The sequence below is a fragment of the Falco peregrinus genome, chromosome 5 (assembly GCF_023634155.1).
Source record: "Falco peregrinus isolate bFalPer1 chromosome 5, bFalPer1.pri, whole genome shotgun sequence".
NCBI classification, from domain to species: Eukaryota; Metazoa; Chordata; class Aves; order Falconiformes; family Falconidae; genus Falco; species Falco peregrinus.
In genome coordinates this window covers 73,115,759-73,134,225 of record NC_073725.1, presented here as the reverse complement: position 1 = coordinate 73,134,225, position 18,467 = coordinate 73,115,759, and the positions used below count along the sequence as shown (strand labels likewise).

At 42.2% G+C, this 18,467-nt stretch overlaps 1 protein-coding gene across 1 annotated transcript; it reads left to right on the top strand.

Annotated features, from left to right (window-relative positions):
• Window positions 1–429: 429 nt before the first annotated feature.
• Window positions 430–17,520, top strand: HAPSTR1 (HUWE1 associated protein modifying stress responses). The gene is made up of 4 exons (XM_055805207.1): window positions 430–819; window positions 1,623–1,703; window positions 5,814–6,089; window positions 14,176–17,520. The coding sequence occupies exons 1-4, from the start codon at window positions 600–602 to the stop codon at window positions 14,418–14,420; spliced, it is 822 nt and encodes a 273-aa protein (XP_055661182.1). The 5' UTR covers window positions 430–599; the 3' UTR covers window positions 14,421–17,520.
• Window positions 17,521–18,467: the final 947 nt, after the last annotated feature.

The window sequence follows — 18,467 nt, the reverse complement described above, 5'->3', positions numbered from 1 at the left end:
GCCCTGCCCCCGCGGGCACCCCGACTGCAGAGCCCCACCTGCCCGTGGCGGCGGGGCCCCAGCCCCCGAGCGGCCACCCGGGCCCGCCGCCTGCATCCGGGCCCGGCGGGGGGCGAGGGGCGCGGGCGGGCGGAGCCGCCTCAGGACCCAGCGCATCACGCCAGGGGGAGGGCCCGGCCGCGCCGGGGGAGGCCACTGCGCTTGCGCCCCGCGGCCAACGACACTGCGCACGGGTGTGTGGCGGGGTAACCAATCTTGCGAGAGGGCCCGCCCCCGACAGGACGTCATGATGGATGTGCGGACAGACCAGTGAGAGCCTGAGGTGCCGTTCAAACCGTCGGTGCCGGGGCAGCAGAGGCCAATGGCGGGAGGGGGCGGGCGCTAGGCGGCAGCACGTTTCAAGGCGTCTCCGACGAGCTTTTACTGTGCTTGGGGCGGCGCCGGTGCTCAGTGTGTTTGGAGCCGGCGGGCGGGTGGGCTGACGGGCCGGGCCTGGGAGCATGGGGGTGAGGTAGGGCCGGCCTGGCTGCGGAGGGGAGGCGAGCGCAGCTGTCTGGCGGGGCCGGGCCTGCGAGGCGGAACGCGGAGCCGGCCGGAGGATGGAGGACAAGAAGGAGGAGGGCGAGGCGGAGATCCAGGAGCACGGGCCCGAGCACTGGTTCAGCAAGTGGGAGCGGCAGTGCCTGGCCGAGGCCGAGCAGGAGGAGGCGCTGGCCCCGGAGCTGCAGGACGAGGCGGCGGCGCAGCCTGAGCACAAGCAGCAGAAGCTTTGGCACCTCTTCCAGAACTCGGCCACCGCCGTGGCGCAGCTCTACAAGGGTGAGCGGGGCGGGGGCCGGCGGGGCCTGGGGCGGGCCGGGCCGGGGGGCTCCGCTGGGGCTGGGCGGGGGGGCCCGGGGCCGGGCCCGCGGATGTGGCCGCGGGGCGCCGGCGGTGGGGTGGCAACAGGGCCGCGGCTTCACAAAGGGGATGTGGCGGCGAGAGCGGCCTGGGCAGGGGGAGGAGCGGGCTTCCGGCCCGGGGGCTCCGCGCCCGTCCATAGAGGCAGACGGGAAAACAAAATGGCGTGAGGGCGAACCGCGGCCGCGGCCCGGACGTCGCCCTCCGCGGGCTCCGGCGCGGCGGCCTGGGCCGGCTCTGGCGTCGGCCCGGCCCGGCCGCCCCCGCCCCGGGGCTGGCGGCTGGCGGCGAGCTCGGCCCGGGCGGGCGGCCGGCGGGGCCCGGGCGGCCCCGGGGAGGCAGGGCGCTCCGGCGGGGGGCGAGCCCTTCGGGTGCCCGGGAGCGGCGGGGGCGGGGAGGGTGGGGGCTGCCCGGGAGGCCCGGCCCTGCCGGCGGCGGCTCCCGACGCTCGGCCCGGGGAAGAGGTTCCGACAAAATGGCGAAGTGAGGGGCCGGCCCCATTGTGCGGCGGGGGCTGCGGGCGGGGGCCGCGCCGGGCGCCTTCCCGGCGGGCTGGGGGCACCGCCGTGCCCGCTGCCCGGGGCCGGGCCGCTGCCCGCCCGCCCTTCTCGGCCCTGATCCCGAGTTGCCTTCAGAAGGTGGAACAAAATGGCGAAACCTAACATGGCCGTTCGGAGTTGGTGACTCCAAAATAAACAGCGTGTGTCCTTCCCTCCCTGCAGACCGGGTGTGCCAGCAGCCGGGGCTCTCCCTCTGGGTCCCCTTCCAGAACGCCGCCACTGCGGTCACCAACCTCTACAAAGGTAAGGGGCTGCCCCCGCTGCCCCCGCGGCCCTCCCCGCCGAGCCGGGCCGCTCTGCCTCCTGCCCCGCTTACTCATAAGCAGGGCCTGTTAATGTCTCTTATTCACCCTGATAAAATCTAACCCGAGACTGCTTCCTGAATCTTGCAAGTTTTCTCTGGGCCACTTTAGCTGACGGTAGCTGAATTTTTTCTGTTGCCTCATGTCAGTGACTAATAGCTTAAAAGCTGTTTCACTTGGAGACCCTTGAAAAAGGGATTTTTTTTTTTGTGTGGCTCACTCTCATGCATTCAAGGGAAGAGTGCAGTAGCTTATTAAGCAGTGCTTACATTTCCTGTGTTTTGTATATTTCATGGCATGTTAAATGTTGGGATATCAGTATAATACATGTCATTTGCAGTGGAGTATAGGTTGGGTTTAGTGTTTGTAAAATTCTGCATAGATGTTACGTGACAGAGCTATATTTTCATCTGAGTGAGGCGTCTGAAGTAAGCCTCCCAGTTTATTTTAACCACTGAATGTCATTGCGACTGTGTCCAGGGTGGCTGTAAAGAAAGTGGTGTTAGCCAGAACTTCGATAAGAATCCACTCTGCATGTGGCTAGGCTCTTGTGCTGTTTTAGTGTGTGTTTACACCTGTCAGGATTTGTTTCTGCACTCTGCTGTTCTTTGGATTGTCACAAGAATTCTTGTCTGTAGAAGAATTATTCATACCATTCAGAGGTTTCTGGTTTGTTTAAAAGGTTGTACAAAAATGGTATCCCTATCAGTGGAGGCTTAAACTGGCACAATGTGATTCCCATTGTTACTGTCTTCCATTCCTCAGAAGGAAAAACCTGAAGTTCAGAGTTGTTTTTCTGGCTTGTAGTTTGATATTTTTTTTTTTTTTAGTTGGGAGGGGTATATTTTTTCTTGGTCTGTACAGCATTATTGGTAGTTCTACCTGCATATTCTTTCAATTGTCTCCGGTTTTCCTGTTTTAATTTGCTTTAAGCAGTTGAACTTAGGAACATGTTTGTGATGGCTGATCAGGTTTGACAGATGTGGATGGAGCAAGGAGGAAATGTAGATGCATAAGCCTCACTGCCAGAGACTTGACTCTTGCAGAAAATGCATTTAAATGTTGTGTATGTCATGGGTCATCTAAAGGGGCAGAACATCATGTAGGTGTTGGCCTGAGGGAGTGGGTCACTAGAACGTGGTCTGGGACACTAGTCACTTGATCATGGTGCAGGAGTAGCAGCAGGTGATGTTAATAAATAATTACAGACCTTTTTTATAAATCGTATTGCTCTCCCTTACAATGTATTTGCTACAGAGACTTAGGCTGTTTTATTTTTAAGTAAATCACTTGATTACTTGTGATATAGGCAAAATGAGCACTATTTTTGTGTAATACCGTGGTTAACAGGAGAGTATATATGTGGTGATCAGGGAAACTAGAATTTAAGTAGGAAGCTGTCTTCAGTTAGGTGTACTGTAATAGTTGAAAAAACAGCACCCAAAACAAGTCTTTCCTTCAAATGGATCTTCAAGTGTTGAAGTACTTCAGTTTTTCAGAACTGCCATCTTTCAATTCTAAACTAACTTCCAACTGGGTAGAACTTTGAGAACATGGGTAGAACCAGCTAGACACTGGCACACTAGGCAAGTTGCAATCTCTTAATATGAATTTGCCTTCCCTTGTGATGAACATGGCTCTTCAAAAATCCATTTCTCACGTACTCATTAATGTCTGTATTTTGGAGGACCCTGTCAAAACACTGGAGAAGTATTTCGTGTGATAAACTGAACATGACAAACTGCCTCTTGCCCTGTCAGCTGGTTTCTGATCTGCTAAATGTTTGGATTTTTGAAGCATCACAATTCTTTTTAACAAGAGCTACATGAGGAAGAGTGTGTAGGGAGAATGCCGTGATGCCTTGAATGTCAGCATTTTTTCTGAAAATGGAAGTTTAGTACTATACCACACTGTGAATGTCTTAGATCAGGAATTGGTGCTGGTGATAGCAGCTGCATTTAAAGACATTTGATTATCTTCCAGATTGTGCTGAAGAGGTGTAGGCATGGCTTGCAATGTAGGATTGAAAACTTAAGGGCACTGTAGAAAGTCTTAGGCATACGTTAGAATAAGACTTCTGAGCCTACTGAGCAGAGCGTGCTGATGTTAGTTTTGAATTGGTAATTTCAGAATATGTGAAATATGACTGCTTGTATTTGGCCAGTTCAACTTCTTAAAGTAGTTGTAGCTTTTCCATAAATCTAATCTTTCCCAGGGTGTAATGACGCCTAAAACTTGTCCAGGTTACATCAGCAGTCATTGCATTTGACCTCATAACTAGTTCGTGTTTGTCCTTTGTAAAGCATTTTTGTAGGTGAGGAAAATGGTTTACTGACATAAAGGTAGCCTTTTCATCTCTCAGAAGGACTTTCTCATGGTATTGCAGGAAGTGATTAAAGGAATATTGTCAGTTTTCAAATTGGCTCTGAAGTGTTTGAGTAGCTCTTACTGTGAGTGCATTGGAGTCTAAGCTGCGGTGGAGTATAAAATGGCTGGAGGAATAATCTGTCAAGTTGCCATTGCTTTCACAGGAATTCACATTTGCAAATCTAGCCTTTTGATTAGAAAGCAGCATAAGCAAAATACTCCTAGAGTGCATAAAAGTAACTCCCATGTTAAGTATACTTGGTGTAAATGCCAGTGTAGCTTATATTCTGAAAGCCCCAAGATTTAACTATGATCAGTTTAAGGTGTTTTTGCTTTTGGTGGGTTGTGTTAAGTTTCTGGTGCTGCTCTTTGATAGTGTAGATTTTTAGTGCTGTCTTGTGGACCATGCAGTGCTGCCTTAGAATGTAAGCCTAAGAATAGCATTTAATAGGGATAAATTTTTTTGAGTGTGAGAAAACTAGATTAGATGTATATGCCACTTGGTTTACCTGTAAACAGACATCTTGGACAGCTGTTCTTAAGTCTCTTAATAGTGTTCTGAGCAAATAGCTCTTATCTGGACTTCATTAGTAAAGCAATATAAAAAGCTGTTTTAATTGGCTCTACCAGATTTAAAGAAGTCTATAGAAATCAAGTAAATGAAATCGGACTGATATGTTGATGTCTTTTCTTGTCCATTTTAATGGAGCAAGATTAACATTGCAGTGATTCTCATAAAACCGAAGTACTTATTGGCAAAGCTCTGATAACAAATCTATGACAAGATGAGTGCGGTTGTGTAGAGAATAGAGTTTGTCCCACCTGTTCCTGCTGTCTGAAACTTACTTGTACTTAAACTAGTAACCAGAAATGTACTTACCAAAGCTGGAAAGCAATGTAATACAAGGTGCTTAAGTGCTGCTTGGAAGTGCAGTTGTAACTGATGTGCACAGGTGACCAGTTATTTCAATGGAGGAAGAAATTGCATTTTGTGGTAGGATTAATTGCAAATAATACATGTTCAAAGGTTTTGTATATTAAAGTTGCAATGAGATCTTAAATGGGGAAGGAAATTTTCTTAGACTTGAAAGGCATTGGGGACACTTGCCTTAACTAGTTTTCAAAACTATGGCCTCCTGCAAATTGCCTCTGCAATTGAAATTTGATGAAACTAGGGCAACTCTAAACACATCTGAGTTCTGAAAATTCCTTACTTGTTAGAGTCAAGAAAAGCAGTTACTCTTTGTGTGGGGTTTCCTGACTGTACTGATGCAGAGTGTGTCTCTTAAAGTGCATTGTCTGTTGATTTTAAGTACCTTCCTCAGACTGACAAGCTCAAAGTATGATTTTAATGTTAATACAATATGGTTTCATAAGCAGTGCTGCACTGGTGACCTGAAATAACAGTAAATGCTGTTCAGGTGGTGCTTGAGTTAGTTGACTTTCTGATTTCTAAAGAGTGTGTGGAATTTTTAGTTAATACTCTTTTTAGGTTTAATTGAACTAATCTTCAATGCTAGCTCATTTGTTACAGCTAACTTGGTACTGCATTACAGTAACCTGTAGAAGATGGACTTCTTTCCCGTGGTTGGCTTCGTGGTTGACAGAAAGCTGCATCAGTGATGTGCCAATACTATACATTGCTCTATCTGTAACACTAAAACTTTTTTCTGTCTTCTTACAGAAAGTGTGGATGCCCATCAGCGAAGCTTTGATGTAGGAATTCAGATTGGCTATCAGCGTCGGAATAAGGATGTGTTAGCTTGGGTTAAAAAACGCAGAAGAACTATTCGTAGAGAAGACTTGATCAGCTTCCTATGTGGGAAAGTTCCTCCTCCAAGAAATTCTAGAGCTCCCCCAAGACTGACTGTAGTATCCCCTAACCGAGCTACTTCAACAGAAACTAGCTCATCTGTAGAGACTGATTTGCAACCCTTCCGTGAAGCCATAGCTCTGCATGGTAACAGTAACTTTTTCAATCCTACTTGGTTAAAATTGGGTGGGGGTTTGTAAGGCATGTCTTGTTCTTGCTTGTGTCATATTATGTCATGTAGCTGCTGTTTCAGATGAAGGCGTATCTGATCTCTAAGGGAGTTTTTGCATGTGTAAGGCATGTTAGCTAGTAGAAAGCTGCATAGTCAAATATTTTGAATGAGGAAAAGGTACTGTATAAAAATGATGTTTGGGTGTGTAATACTCCGCAGCTGTGAACTCAACAGTTAAGTATCAACTCTTGGTAGTGTCTTTGAAGCATGAAGAGACTTGGCATTCATACCAATGCTGAAGTAAACAGAAATCTTGGAAAATGATAATACTATGTTAGCAACTAGTTAAATACTAAGATTTGGCTAATAGCAAATACTTGTGGGGTTAAGGAGGAAATGTAATGCCTGAAGGTTCTGTCTGGGGTACCTCATCTCACTGTAGTACCCTTGTTACTGTGCACTGGTTAATATGGTTTAGCATTCTACTCTAAAATACTCTGCAAAGTGTACTTTAGTTGCTCATCATTGTGTATTTGTCCAGTTTGGAACTTAGTTTGCTTTCAGACTTAAATTGTCTTCCAATGTCATACTGAATTTCCTTCCTCCCTGCCTGCCCCCCCCCCCCCGCCCCTGTTGGTGGTGTGTCTTTATCTTTCCAGATATCTGTATTCTCTAGCTTATTCTGTATTGGACTGTTACCTAGCAAGTGATAAAAATGTGTTTTAAAAGCTCCTGAGGTGAAATAAATCAGTTCATCTGTGGGTTTTATACCTTGTAAAATCCTGAAGTGTAGCAGATACCTTGAGTTATGAATAGTTGACCATTCTAAAAATAAAAATCAAGCTACCTAGAAGTACAGCCTGTGAAACTTAAATGAAATTCTTATTGTCGCAGTATTCCCAGTGTGGGGTGGAATTCATGAGTTAACGAGATGAGTGTATTTGTGAAAATGCAGCCTTGCTTCTGCAGTGCTGTAGTGGTTTTTCAAGGTACATAGCCAGATGCTGTTACTGTCTAGGTGACAGCCTGATTCTGGTATTGTTTGCTGCTCTGTTGCCATTTAGATCAAGCTTCTACTGAGTTGTAGTTTTTGGCAGTTGTCTGTCTCATATTGGAAGCTGGCTAGAGAATTCTGTGGATCAGTATGGCTTATTCAGTAGGTAAAGCTAATTTCATGAGTAGAGCAACTGCAGAAGCTGACTTTCACCTGATAGGATGTGATAAAACTCTTTAAATTTTTTTTTCTGAAACTGTAGTTGAATCCAGTGTGCAGTTAGCTCTAACTACAAAGGCTTACTCTCAGCTGAGAGTAAGCTTGCTGGACTCACTTCAGCACAGTGAGCTCTCAAGCGGAGTAAACGTGGGCACTTTCAGCTCCTTGTATTTCTTAAAATCAGCTTTGTATAGACATGACTTATGGAAGTTGCTTCTCTATAGCATGGGAGTCAGAACCATGAGGTATTCTTTAATATTTCATAATCTAATATAAGGTCATGAAGACTAGGAAGTTTCCTGCTCTGTACTGGCACTGCAGGGGCTAGAAATGCACTCTTCATCAGCTGGTTGACAAGGTTGCATGTCAGTCACCTTCTGGATTAGGTTCTCCTGATATCAGTTTCAGTCTGGTCTTTGACACAAATGCTTTTGTGCTAATCCTTTAGTGACTAGGCTTGTATTCAGCCTCATAACTGTTTTTAGGCTATTGCCTGCATATGCCTGCATTCCTCCAGCTTCTCCCCTCATTTTCTTTAAGGAAGCTGTGATTAAACAATCTTCCAAACTGTTCTCCTGTTTATTATAGGGCTTCTCGGATCTGTTTTGATTTTGAAACTTTGTAGGGTCTTCAGGTATGTGCAAATTAATGTCCTCTGTAGTTTTATGCTTGTCTCTATTTTTGGCAGGCTGTTTTAAGTGCTTTGTCTCTAGGTATTGTGAGGAAATGTGAGAAAGCCTGACAATAGTGAGTAGTGGTCTCAGCAAGTGTAGAGGACTAGGGCTTTGAGAGGAGCTTTTGACTGGCTTGTAAAGGAATCTGGCTTTGTGCTGTTAGGCTTTCTGTGGAAATAAGAGTATTTATATATTGGAAATATGGATAGGCTGAATTAGATTTGAGGGACAATGCTAGAATTTTCTGCTCTTAGTGAAGCAGGGATAGATATGAATCTGCAACACCAAATAAAGCTCTGTGGAGGCAGTGTTGGTTTATTGACTTATCAGAAATAGGTAGTAATATATGTCTAAAGACCATGGTGCTAAACTTGCTGATCTGGCTCTGTGATGAGGGAAATAGCTGCATTTTGATCATGTAAGCTCTTAAAAGCTTCATAATCACATCTGAAAACTTCAACAGAAGATGTGGTAACAAAACAGCTAATTATTTCCTGAAACATCAAACACAATTCTGGGTGTATGCCCTTGACTACAACATTAGAGAAGAGCATCTTTAGGTATCAGTACAATTTTAAAACTATGTTGTATCTGAAATCTGTTAAAACTGGCATTCTAGCCTTACTTCTTCAGTCTCAAACCTTGCTAATACCTTACCTATGTGATAGCTCTGCAAGGTAGTTGACAGTTTTCTTGACAAAAGCTAGGGATTCTGAACCCAAAATTTAGTCTTGTGGATTTAGTTGTCAATAGTCCTTGTGCTATAAGGGAACTTCTCTACTGTTGTTCTTTCAAGACTTGTTACAGTAGCTAAAAGTAAATGATTGTGACAGAAGGGTCATGACAAAAAGTACAGTGACACAATGATCAAGGTGTATGTGATCTACCTCTTAACTCTGTGGCTTGTATGCTGTGCAACTGTTACTGAAATCTGTATGTGATTTAAGGGTACTTGAGAAGGAGTTCTGGAAATCAAGTAAGGTCTTAAGGGAGTAAACTGGTAAATAATAATAAAAATCCTTTCCCATAACATGAGCTCTCAATTATTTGTGTGCTGATGGGTAACCTTTGAAATACAACATGGCTGGTAACTTGAACTGTGAATACCTGAGAAGTTAAGCCTTCAAGAAAAGCTGATTAGCTAGCTCAAGTTAATACTGTTTTACTCTGAAGTTCAGGTGGCTTTTTCTGAAACTTCAAGAACTGTGTGTCTTATTGGTGCTTAACATTTTAAGATGTGATAGTAGGTGATAATACTTTTATTGTTCAGCATTTTGAAGATAGCATTGAATTTTTAACTTCTAGCAGTCCCTAAAATGTCATTGCTGATAAGTGAAGATGCATCCATACCTATGCTACTTTCTGGACGCATATTGCCACATCCAGCTCTGGAAGACAAGAGTTTCAAATGACAGAATTACATCAAACTGAGCTAAATAGTCATAAGATTCCCAGAAGCTGACATGTGTGAGGTCATTTTCTGCCTGGCTGTGGTTGGCATACCAAATCTTGCAGTGCTTGTGCTGGTGCACAGTCCGTGTTCGAAATGATGCTTTGGTCTCTTACTGTGGGATGTGCTCCATGCTTTATAAGCTATTCTGCCAGCATAATGGGAGAAAATGCTATGACTTGAGGAGGTGGAAGGAGCAAGCTTAGGAAGGCAATGCTGAAATGTGTTAGACTTGAGATTTCGTAACTAAAAGAGATGTGAACAGGCAACAGCACAGTGAGGGACTGTTGGTTCTTCTGTTCCTTTGCTTTGATGTTGATGTGTATCACTAATGTGATTTGGTCTCTTTGGGGCAGAGTGAGGGAACCCTTGCTCTAGCATGTAGAAGTGTGGGGCTTGGCCCCTTTTAAAAAAAGAGCCTGGATTCCCATTAGGCTTCCTTATTCTCTTCTCCAAATGCTAAACTGCTGTATAAAACATCAGCAGTTGTTGGTGGAGTGGAGAAGCAGCAGTTGGTAGAAGCGGAGGGTAGGAGAGCATAGTTCAGATACAGTTTGAAAGTTTAATTTAAAGGTTGTGTAGATACAGCTATCAAGAGTTGTATATTAATATGTACTATTAAAATTTGCTCTTTGAGCAGTGCTGTGAAAGGGTGAGTATGACAGGAGTGATGACAAGGATCTGTCTGCATGCCATTTTGTATTTATCTGGGGTTATTAATTAATTCCTGCTCTAGTCACACTTAAGCATGAATGTTCTTTTTGGTACTTCCTGATAAAAACTTTTGAAAAACAATAGTTAATACTGTTACTAAACTGAACAGTAGTTACCCAGTATCTTTTTCAGGTCATTACCACGGCATAACTTGTATCCATGTCTATAATGAGTACAGTGCTGATAAAATGGCATCTACAGTTTTAGGCCAGTATTGATAGAACTGTCAACTCAATTAGCAAGTTCATTTACCTTAAGTATTTCATACTCTATAAAACATACTATAAGCTGGGCATTCTAATCACCTGATAGTTTTGGAGAGTATTTACTTATAAACTAGCTAGTACCAGTCAGTTTCTTCTATACTGCAGCATCTTTTAGTAGTACTATAATAAATGCTTTAGCATATAGCTTTTCTGGTGAGGTTACTGGTATGAAATGCCATTTGAAGCTATGTTGCTGATGACTGAAAGATATGGCAGGAATGAGAATGTAATAAGTACTGTGAAATATTTCAGATATGCCCTCCACTTTAATCTTTTCACCTTTAAAAAAGGAGGAGGGAGCTGTGTTCTTTTTTTTAAAGGCCTGTAGTAAAAAAGGAAATGTCTCCTGTAGAAGGCTGTAGGAGACTTCAGAAGTGGTCATTGGATCATTAAAGAAGTAAAGACACCGTGGTGTGTTGGCATCTGTCTTGTCTATACATAGCTGATGTACCTGTGACTAGGTCATGTTAATCACAGTATTGAAATTTGAGGTTGTGAAATGGCATTGGTAACAATCATGTCATTTTACTACTTCCTAGTGTCTATTACTGCTTGCTTTATTGATTTAAATAGTTAAATGCTTTGGGAAGAGGTGTCGGGGCCCACTGAACACTTACTTAGTCAGAATAACTCTCAAAAATGCCTTTTCTGAGATTTCCTCTTTACATTACAACAACCTTTCAAGAAAAAATAAACTGCATCATGGCTTCTGAAACATGCTTTCTGTGACAACAAAAAAAATGGATCTTTTCAGTTGCATTGCTGATTGTCTTCAAAGATGTTGCTGTCATGAAATGGCAACTTGATATTTCAGTGCATGCCTTACATTTTCTGACTCTTCCACGTTAGCTTGCTTACCTGATCCGAGACTGTGATCTCAATGTTTCATTTGCCAGTTCTGCTCTCTTGGATTGATGTGTAGTGCTGTGTAATACGGTTAACTGCCAGTAACTGATAGCAAATTGTCACTCTTGCTCAGTCTGTTAGCATACTCAGTAATGACTGTTACTGACTAGTTCAGTACTAAATACCTGTATGAGATGCAAGATGAAACTGCAACTAGAAGTTCGTGTTGTGATGCAATATCCTTGTACCTCTGTATTTGTAGAAATTAATTCAGAACTAGTCTCCTGCCTCTGACACTGGGATCGAGTGAAGATTTTAACTTCTTAATCATCTACTGAAGGTTGTCTGTGTATTTAAATGTGCAGTGATTCAGTGTTACCTAAATATTGGAAAGTCAATGCCTGCTTGAGGCACTGCTTGCAAACCTTGGCAGTCTGTTTTAGAATATGCTGCAGCGTATTACAGATGCATCTTTTAATTCTGACTTATGTATCTGCTAATTTAAAAAAATGCTTGTTACTTGAAAAGGCTCTGCTTAAAAACACAGTTCTTGTGAGGACACATTTTTTGGCATCACTCATCACAGGCCAGTTTTGGGGTTTATTTAGACTAAATTTTCTCTCCTTAGTTGGGCACTAGACATAATGAGAAGATGTCATGATAAAACTGAAATAGTATACTAGCCATTTGGTTATGGGTTGTATAATGTAAATGACTGATAAGTGGTGTAAATTGTTGATGCTTGGTGGAAGTAATAACACTGAACTTATGTTCAGAGCAATTTTGCCAGGAATAGTGGTGTGGGGGCAATGTCTGCAATGCCAATTTGGATTTGAAACAACATCACCTTCTGTGCACTGTCAGATTTTTTTCCGGTTCAAATGTACAGGATCAATTAATACTTTCTAATGTATGTCATGCCAGTTGCTGTTGTCTTTGAATTGTGAAGTGATTTGTTACCTGCCCAAATTTTGCACATTGGTGGTTAATCCAAGTTAATGATGTCTGAATTGGCTTTCTGCTCGTTTGTCTGTTGCCAGTGAGCTGCTTTACTTTCTTTGGTAGATGTATCAGAACCTCTCATTTATAATGGTTGGGAGTACTGGAACAAACCTGGTTTCTGAATTATCTCTTCGCTAAGCCAGGTTCTGATGTTTAAATCCTTTCTGCCATTATGAATGAAAAATTACTTTAACATTAATGAAACCTGCATGGTCTCTGTCAGACTTCAGACCATGCTTCTGAGTCATGGTTGAATGAGCTGTAAGCAAAAGCTCGAAGGAAGCATCAGGATTAGTGGCTACTTCTACTGGTTGCTGTGTAATGCTCTAACTGTGCGAAAGTGTATCCTCTGCTGTTATAAGATCGAAGCATTAAGTGGTTCACTCAACAGTGATGCACATTAGTGTGAAATTGGTTAGCCTGTTCTATCCTGACTTGTGTGCCAACCTGTCATTGCTGCACATGGCTTTAGAATTTATCTTCTAGTTGAGGTTTGTCAACTGACCTAGTAGCTCTAGCAGTCGGCTCACAGAGCCTCCGAAGTTGCTTATTTGGCCTGTCAGCAGCTAATAGCTGGGGTTCTGTTGGGCTTTACTTGTCAGCATGTGGCATCTGGCTACCTACTTGACCATATATGAAGATGTCTGTGTGTAAAGCCATTTAATATACAAGATGTACAATGGCTTGACAGAGGCACAGAGTACTTGAGGCTGGAGAACCTCTGAGAATTCAAGATTTTGAAGGTTACTGAGAAATCTTTGTGGACAGCTTCCTTGGCTTGTTCTTATTACTAGAAAAATACACAGATGTAGACCTTGTTATGCTGCTCATCTTCCTGCATGACTCTTGCTTGGGTAGCTTATTTCTAGGGCCAACAGATGTTTTTGCTATCATAACTGCTTCAAATCTGACTATTATTAAGAAAATTCAAAGATGTTTGTCTTTTCTCTGAGCTCCTGTTTATCTACAAATATACCTGAATTCCAAATTGAGAAGAATTGTTAGGCTTTGATATACCAACCACCCTTTACTAAACTTATGTTTTGGAATGTTCTGCTTTTGCAAAGTTGTAATAGTAACATTACTGAAGACAAAAAGTTCAATTTATTATGAAGTTCATGGTTTTCCTGTTTGTGGCCTTATTTCTACAAGAAAAGCTTGTTTTATTTAAACATTTTCTTAATAATCTGAACACATAAAAAATCTGAACACAAACCTGGTGTAAGCTGGGACAGTGTTTTGGATCAGATCTGTCAGTAGCACATTTTGGGGGGATTGACATGTTCTCTTGCTTCACTTGTTGTTTTAAGTGCTGTTCTGAATTCTGCTGGTACTAATGCATTGCCTAAGAGCATCAGCTGTGAAATACAGCTAGTTTTTAAAGGAAAAGCTTTGGTATACACCTGTCTGAAATCTACTGTTGTACTGCAGTTTTTTAGAACAGCAGTGACTGAGGGGGTGAAAGGGAGCAGGGTGGCAATGGCATTTGAAGCAAGACAGTGTCAGGTCAACCTGGAAAGCCCTTGGGTAGGGGACTTTCCATCTGTGTAACTATTGGTCTAATGTGAAGCCTTCATACTGAATTGCATATGCACACATACTTCTGAACAGCGTGTCATGCTTATGAGGCTAGCATTTGCTGTAGTGTGCTGTTCAAACCTCACAAACTCATTTTAATGCCATAAAAAGCAGTTCTAGTAATAGCTGGATTCTTACACGGACTAAAAGCTGGGAAGGTGTGGTCCGGGCTTCAAATACGTGTGGTACAAATAGTAGGATGAAGTGTCTTTATCTTGCTAGAGGTCAGATAAGCGTAATCCCTTCTGCCACACATAGGGAAACTAACTTTCTTTACTGTTTGACCTAAATACTTTTTCTTTTTTTTTCCCCCCCTAGGTCTTAGTGGTGCAATGGCTAGTATAAGTGTTCGCTCAAGTACCCCAGGCTCGCCCACTCACGTGAGCAGTGGCTCCAATGCTAGTCGAAGGAGAAATGGACTCCATGATGTTGATTTGAACACTTTCATATCAGAAGAAATGGCACTCCACTTGGACAATGGTGGAACTAGAAAGCGTACCTCAGCCCAGTGTGGCGATGTCATTACAGACTCACCAACTCATAAACGCAACAGAATGATCTAAACTGCAAAAATTTCAAACCCACCATGCTGCTTGAAAGCCACTTGATCCTCAGAGTACTATTGAAAAGGAAACATGAGGCCATCTTTCCATATTCACTGTTTAAGACAAATGAGTTCAGTAAATGCCATAAAGGAAATTTTAGGTATTACATTAGATGCCTCTTGTAACTGCGGCTTTCTTAAACTATATTCTTAGCAGAGGACATCAGATATTGTGTAGTAGTTAGCAAGATCATCATAAGCAAACATGTATCCGTTCCAAGGCTAAAAGTGACCTTACTTGTATTCTTAAAGGGAAAGGAAATTTCAGATGTTTATTTGGTTATAGAATGCTTTTTTTTGTCCTTTATTTCCTGCTGTGTTGAGTATTTGCTTAAACAGTATTGCCAGTTTGACTGAAATTGTCTACAACATGACTTGGCATCTTTGTCAAAACTGCAGGCTTCCATTTTTGCAGCACTGTACCATGCACCTAGTTTCTATATAGTAACAGTGTGCAAGTTATAAATATTGGACTGTACCCTTTTTAGTTTTAAAAGCAGTTGATAATTCTGGTGATTGTGTGATAATGTAAAGAGGTGCTATGATGGTCATGCAATTAATACTTAATATTGAATCAATACAAGGATCTTTATTGGATTCACTTTGTGTGTTTTAGTGCTCTGAAGTAGCAATATTAAAGTTTTCCCCAATTAACTTCATAGGCTTTTAAATCAGTTTGAGAAAATATATGTACTTATTGGTATTATCCTCGTGGTAAACATACACAGTGCAGACTGCACCAGTGCTGACCTAAATTAGAGAAAGATGTCCTGTAATTGGAAAATAGGCTTTTCTGTTCAGTATTAGTGAAGGGTAGGTTTTGTGTACACCCATACCCCATTTTTACATTTCTTGTGAAGTAATTGCCCATTGCTGGGGAGGGGTGGGAGGAGAGGGAATGAGGGGGAATAGTTGGAAAAGGGATGTGTTCTAACAAGTAAAACTTCTGGTCACATGTGGAAACTTGGACTAACTTAAAACAAGATTCTGTGTGATGCCATCTCCTTCAGGAGGGAGTGACATGCAGGTTCTGTGAAGTGCTAAGAAAACAATTTAAAACTGGAAGTGATTATAAAGCTCTGGATAAATGTGCCGTAAGGATGAATTAAAAAGGATAAATGGCTTTCTTTTTGTGTTGAGCTTACATTCATAGGATTGAACTCTGGCTGCCATAACTTACGCATAAACTAAACCTGAACTAGAGATCAAGGCTGATCTGCTGCAAGTCCGTTTCTGAGCGCAGAAGGATATGTGTCAGTCTCAAAGACTGTCCTGACTATTTTGGCATGTAGATGCAGCAAGTCTTTGGTGGAGAGCTCTGGCTCTTTGGGCCTCTGAGTCTCTGCCTATGAAAGGGATAATAAGAGGAATAAAGAGCAAGAGCAGCTCCAAACCTGCAAGTTGGCAATGGGTATTTAGAGAAGTGTATGCATGCTTTAACTGGAAGCGTAGGCTGATTCTTGGATGAAATGCAGCTATGCTAGATTCACAATGCTAAAAAATGTGGTGTTCTAGCTAAGTTAAGGCACCTTGAGCTCCATATTAATACACAGCTCTTCAAGACTTTTGCTTACATGCTTGTAGAGTCAGATCTTTTTTGTATTACCTTCCCTATTTGAAGCAGAGTTCACTGTAGTTTTGCTCCTTTTTACCCTGGTGTTCTCTCATTGGTGTTCTGTAGTCAAGGCAAGACAGCAATGATACGTTAAATTCTCAGAACTCAAGGCTCTACTGAGAGCATGGTTTCCTTGCTTTGTGGTGCTTCCATCAAATTTCTTTACATCAAAGAGCTCGTGAAGATGTCAACAGTTGCACAGTACTGTAGCTAGAGATTCTGTAGTTTATGGGACAAGTGTAAGAACTGTCCAAAGCAAGACGGTAAGAACTGTTCAAAACCCCCACCTGTGTGATATAGCTGAACTTGCACATCACCTGAAGACTCAGTATATATTAATTTCAGTTATTGCTATTAACTACAATTCATAAGACTTTTTATGTAAAATATTAATACTGCATAAAGCTAGTTTTCATTTGGAGACTGCATTTTCAACAAAGACTTTGAAGATGGTATCTAAATATACGTGTTAGTATTTATTAGGCTGTTGGCAGAGGGATTTTTCTGTTCTAAAAAGGAAAATCTGGAGTCCTGAACTGAAAGGACATGTGTGAGAACCAGTCTTTAGCTCTTCTGTTTATTCATTAACTGGCTTGTACAACTAAGATGCTTAAGCTCTGCAACTTCTAATATACTTTACTATTACATGTGGTAAAGGTAACATCACATTGGTATCAGTTCTGCATATGTGGACTAAACTGTAACAGTGCTTCTGGTCTAGTCCAAATATACAGAGCCTGTTTGAATTACTTCTCCCCTTCCTTGCATTGAAATAAATCCTATTAATGCTTTGAGGCATTAATTCAGTCTAGTACCACCTAAAACTAAATTTGTCTGGCTTTTTATTTAATTTGTGCCATTTTTCTTTGAAAGAAAGCAGGCTTAGATATTAAACTGGTTGCATTAATGTTTTTTTGCTTGTATCTTAAATATTTGGCAACTTTTTGATTGTTTTTCATTTAGCCCCAGCTGTTGTTTGCTCTTTGTTAACCTCTGCCAGAATGATCAAAAATGCATGTATTCACCTGGTAAACACAAGGAGAACAGGTTGTCTCTTAAAAAAAAAAAATAATAAAAAAGTCCAGTACCTGTTGCTTTGAAGACTATTTCTTGTGCCAGTGTAGAAAATTGATGTTCTGGAGATAGCTTTCAGCTATTTTCCAAACTGCAGCTCCTAGAGCCAGAAGTGAATTGAGTTTTCTGTAAGAAACACTGAATTGAGAACTGTTTAGTTTGGTAAAAATGGTGCTTACTTTTGCTTTCTCCTATGAATCGTACAGTTGACCGGTCTCTTCTCCATGTACATCAAATCTAACATGAATGTGCGGCAAGTTACATAAAGTACATCCTGCACTGAAGCTACTGAGCTTGGCTTGCTTATTAATGAAGTAAGTTTTAAATGTTAAATTTAAATCTATATTACAATAAAGTAATGCAAAAATGATTTTGGCTGAAACTGAAGTCCTGCAGTTAAACTTACTCTCAAATGTGGTTTACCCAGTTGGAGTAATAGAAACTCTAAGTCATAATAAACCTAATAAAAAAAAAAAATACAACTAATCAGGCTGCTTTGTAGTTCTTTAAGTTTCTGAATAATACGGTCCATTGGTAAACCCAAATCAAGATGTGGTCAGTGTGCCTTGACAGGCTTGCTTAGCTCTGCAGAGTAGGGTTTTTCTTTAGGAGTGCCATTTGGTGGTAGCTGGCCGCTCTAGCTACACTTGGGCTTTGTCTTTTATGGACTAACGAAGATATTAGGAATTGGGGCATCCTGTTACATTTGTACAAGATGTTCTGCAGTGTTTAACATCACTAATACTTAAGAACAATGTCTTGAACTATTTCACTTAAAATCTCTTTAGCCAGTTAAGTGGTATTGACTTCAATAGTGGAGCTTTCAAATCTCTTGCAAAGGACTCTGGACTGAAATGAAATTATGTGCTTTAATTAGCAGCTTTTCCTGCTTTAGGTGGGTGTCCCTAAACCTGCAAACTATTTACTGGCTGTATCAGCAGGTCTTTGAATTTCATTGTGAAAAAGCTTTATTTCACAGGAGCTTCAAGTAAAAAAAATGTTGTGGTTTTTTTTGTTACCACTTTTTCTTTTAGCCAGTAAAATGTTCCAGTGGGGAATTGGAAAGTATTCTTAAATGACTTCTAAAAAACCAGCATCTTTCAAATGTTCACCTAGAGCTACTAATGTTTTGGCAGGAATAAGGAATGCACACCTGACTTGTTCTCTGTGTTCCCTGCACCAGGTGGGGCTGGTGCGATTGTCTGGGGTAGCCACAGGGCCCTGTGGTTGGCGCCTGCCAGGTCCTCTGGTTATTTGAGGTAACGCAGAAGGCGCTGGTGCTTGTCAGTACGCGTGCCTGTCTCCAAACTTGCCTTG

Coding starts and splice junctions, on each gene's coding strand:
- HAPSTR1 (XM_055805207.1), top strand. CDS start 600: ATGGAGGACAAGAAGGAGGAGGGCGAGGCGGAGATCCAGGAGCACGGG. Junction 820..1,622: donor CGTGGCGCAGCTCTACAAGG/GTGAGCGGGGCG, acceptor CCCTCCCTGCAG/ACCGGGTGTGCCAGCAGCCG. Junction 6,090..14,175: donor TGAAGCCATAGCTCTGCATG/GTAACAGTAACT, acceptor TTCCCCCCCTAG/GTCTTAGTGGTGCAATGGCT.